General features: G+C 47.8%; 1 protein-coding gene across 1 annotated transcript in view; it reads left to right on the top strand.

The window, feature by feature from the left end:
- LOC119585359 overlaps positions 1 to 778 on the top strand; it is a 47,005-nt gene extending 46,227 nt beyond the window's left edge. The window contains exon 9 of the mRNA XM_037934029.1: positions 474 to 778. Coding sequence (XP_037789957.1) covers positions 474 to 634 — 161 coding nt within the window. The 3' untranslated portion in view covers positions 635 to 778. The remainder of the gene's footprint in view (positions 1 to 473) is intronic.
- The last annotated feature ends 6 nt before the right edge of the window (positions 779 to 784 follow it).

The raw sequence follows: 784 nt of genomic DNA, 5'->3' as shown, positions 1-784 counted from the left end.
AGTATAACAAGTAATAGAATTGGATATGCATATTTTAGCATGTATCAGATATCAATGACTTTTCATTTGAATTTATTCGCAGACACTGACACACACATACGTACAAATACATCACCACCTTTGCATATATACATTATACCAAAAAAATGCTCTCGCGAACACAGGCACACACTCCCACCTTCATAAATACCTACACAAACAGATTCACATAGGTATTCTGTATGCATGAATGAACAAAAAGATAACGCATTGGGTTCATTCCTTTGTTCGTACCGTTTCGCGATAAAGCGAGATTTAGCATCCTTTTAATAGGCCTTGACAGGCAACCGCGGAAACTCCCGTGTGGTAGTTATGGCAACGATAATACTTGTGACACTAATGCGCTCGCTCGTATACACCGCAAACATTATGCTGCAAGAGTGATTGTCTGTTATAAAGCATAATCACATTCCCCTCCCCTCTCTTCCCTACAGGTGACCCCCCCGCAGCCATGCAGACCAACGGAGGTGTGGCTCTTTTAGCCCCGCCCTTCGGCCACGCCTTTTATACCTGCCTCGTAGGGGGACTTTTCCTGACACTGCTGACGGAGGACCTACTGCTGCCGGGGACCTTCAGGGGCGGCGGGGTGGCCTAGGACACGAGGCCCGCCCCTGACGACATCAGCCTTCTCCCGTCACTTACTCGTCGGAGTGTATGAACTGCAATCTGTACAAACTCCACATTACGTGCACTCTGATGAGATTCCCCTAGGCAGTGTCCCGTGCAAGGTCTGACTGCGATCTCC

Source organism: Penaeus monodon, chromosome 19, assembly GCF_015228065.2.
Source record: "Penaeus monodon isolate SGIC_2016 chromosome 19, NSTDA_Pmon_1, whole genome shotgun sequence".
NCBI lineage: Eukaryota > Metazoa > Arthropoda > Malacostraca > Decapoda > Penaeidae > Penaeus > Penaeus monodon.
The sequence above is the reverse complement of the archived record's forward strand: the minus strand, read 5'-3'. Positions and strand labels throughout refer to the sequence as shown.